Consider the following 2,855-nt stretch of genomic DNA (forward strand, 5'->3'; position numbering starts at 1 on the left):
CACTGTATTCCAGCCTGGGCACCGGAGTGAGACCCTTTCTCAAACAAACAAACAAAAAATAAATAAATAAAATAAAAATTTAAAAAAGAAAAAATGGAAAGGAGAAGCTGGAAACTGAATCCCTGGTTTCTTTTTCTCCTAGGATATCAGAAGCACTCTAATAAGGTAAGCAATATAATTTCTCTCTTTTCTTTTTCCATATAAATATACACGCATGTACCGCATGCCTAGTTATTGCCACACAAGTATATAACATTCTCACTTAAGAATGTAAATTTATGTATAAACCTCTATATACCCAAATGCCTTCTCAGGTATACCCATAGATGCCCAAAAATGGGCAGTGGGATTCATCCATAGGAAGTATGTCTGCCTGTGGGAACTAGCACCTTCATGCCGTTTTAGAAGATGACCGGCTGAGTCTGGAGACATTATTAAGGATGATAATTCCCAGACCCAATCATTTCTGTGCCCCTAGATGTGAAACCAGAAAGTGCCGGAAACCAGTGGCTGTGTCCCCAGAGCTGGGCCAGAGGATTCGGGACTTTCCCCAGCAGGCCCTCCCGCTACAGAGGGAGATGAAGATGTTTCTGGGTAAGAGAATCCCAGGCCTCCACAGAGCACAGGTGGCCATGAAGCCCGGGTTTTAGGAGTGGACCCCACCCTCCACTGCTGAAAGGTGTGACTTTGGCAAGTTTTATTCGTTCCTGTGCCTTGATTTTCTTATTTGCAGATTTTTATAAAATCTGCCTATTAGGATATTGTGACGATGAAGAAAGAGAATAAAGGTGAATATTTCTGGTGAAAAAGTTAAACTGATCTTAAAATAATTCAGCAAATCTGATCAGTGGTCATTAAGCAATATGAAAGATAATGATTAACAGTATATCATTCTTAATAAATTAAAAAATCCCACAGCAACATTTGTAATACGTGATAAGTTTTTGATGATGAGCATTGTTAATTAATAGCCAGCCACGGTATTTATCTTGACCCTGTGGTAGCTGGCCCGTCCCTCCCTCCTTCTCACTTTCCTTCTGTAAGTCTGGCTCTCAGAGTTAGACGGTCCTGCGGGGACTGTGCTCCATTTCCTTTTCCGGAACAGGGAGCGGTGGTAAGGGGCGGGAGAGGGTTTGGAACGAGAGTCAGGAATGGGATATGGCTCTCTGCCAACCACCTCCTCACTAACCGTGACAGAATGAATGATGACACCAATTTTTAAATGACTCACCCACAGTGATGTCACCCTAGAAGGACTTTTCCCATAAGTCCATTTCCTGCAAATACTTCCAGTGGCCTGGCAGTGAAAGAAATTTTACTGTAATCAAAGACTGACCTTTGACTCTCCCCAAAATTATTTCCAAGTGGAATAATAAATAAATGAACCCATTTCTCTATTCATTAAGCTGATATTTCTTCAGCATTTACTATGTCCTGGGCTCTGCGGGTACAGAGGTGAGCAAGGCAGACATGGTCCCTGTTTGCTCAGGGCTAGGGCAGTGGGGCTCCCAGCAGCAGCAGCATTGCCCAGGAACTTGTTACAAATACAGATGTTCAGCTTCACCCCAGAGCACCTGAATCTGAAACAGGCGTGTTTTAGCAAAAGTGCTCCAGATGATTCTGATGCAAGCTTGGAACCACTGGCCTAGAGGATTCCAGCTTCCATTCTTCTTGTTGTCGCTTCCCTCTTCTGGGCCTCAGTTTCCTCGTCATTAAGTGTCTGATGGTTTTGTAAAACTAATAAAATCTCATCCTGGTTTATTTTCTTTACAGAAAAACTACACTTTGAGTTGGACTATGAGCCAGGTAAGCAGCCTATGTCAGGATGGGAGAGAATGAGAAGTCCTTGAAAAGGAGAGACAATTTTGCAGGATTCTATCTGGGCACTACAATAGTCATAATATACACCCATGCATACATATGCACATCATATATATTATATATGCACATATGTGCTTGTATAGAATACGTGTGTGTATATATGTGTGGGTGTGTGTCACATTCTTTGTAAGGCTCTCAGGAGAACCATGAAGAAAGGACAAGCACATACACATACTACATTCGTGGTACAAAGCTCACATCCTGATCTGCACATGCTGAGTAGATAGAAAGATTCACACAGAATGGGATAAGGTCCATTTGGGAATGCTTTCTGCATAAAGGGGACTTTGATCTGGGTTTATAATCACATCTTTAGGACTGTGAAGAACCCCTGCTTCCTCTCAGATGTCATTTCACAGATGACAGAAGGAGGGTGGCCTGTGGGTGGGAAAGAAATGAACAGAAGGGACCCCTTCAAGGCTGTCGTTTCTCAATCAACCAGCCTAAGGACCTGGGAGTCACAGAGTTGTTGGAGGGGGTTCTCTAACCCATGGATGGGCCTAAATTTATGGAAGCTTCTCAATTTATGAATACTAAAAGTAACAAAATGCAAAGCTCTGCAGCAGCTTTTGGTGTTAGAAAGTGATCCTCAGACTCTGACAGTTTCAGAATTACTGAGGCAGAGTGAATAACCCAGGCGTGAGCCAGAGAGCCTACCAAGAGGGAAGACTATAAATGAGTCACCAGTGCCCTGGGAGGAAAGCAGGGAGGAATCATGAAGTTTGGAGTGAAGGGAGAAATGTCTCTGCACTCCGGGATAGAGACAGGAAGAGGGGAGAATGTGGTGTATTGGCCCCAGGAGAGCCGAGCTGGCACACACAGCTGTGGAAACTAACCAATTTACGATGAGCAGAAGAGCTTTCCCAAGGACCACATGGAACTAAACGAGAGCTTTCACATCCTCTGAGGCAGGCTTTTCAGGCTTTACACGTGCACGAATCACCTGGGCATCTTGTTAGGATGCAGATTCTGAG

At 43.7% G+C, this 2,855-nt stretch overlaps 1 protein-coding gene across 1 annotated transcript in view; it reads left to right on the forward strand.

Annotated features, from left to right (window-relative positions):
* Window positions 1-2,368, forward strand: part of TRIM10 (tripartite motif containing 10) — a 20,461-nt gene extending 18,093 nt beyond the window's left edge. The window contains exons 4-7 of the mRNA XM_012001492.1: window positions 143-165; window positions 479-594; window positions 1,774-1,806; window positions 2,241-2,368. Coding sequence (XP_011856882.1) covers window positions 143-165; window positions 479-594; window positions 1,774-1,806; window positions 2,241-2,368 — 300 coding nt within the window. The remainder of the gene's footprint in view (window positions 1-142; window positions 166-478; window positions 595-1,773; window positions 1,807-2,240) is intronic.
* Window positions 2,369-2,855: the final 487 nt, after the last annotated feature.

Source organism: Mandrillus leucophaeus, unplaced genomic scaffold, assembly GCF_000951045.1.
Source record: "Mandrillus leucophaeus isolate KB7577 unplaced genomic scaffold, Mleu.le_1.0 Scaffold660, whole genome shotgun sequence".
In the NCBI taxonomy this organism is placed as follows: Eukaryota; Metazoa; Chordata; class Mammalia; order Primates; family Cercopithecidae; genus Mandrillus; species Mandrillus leucophaeus.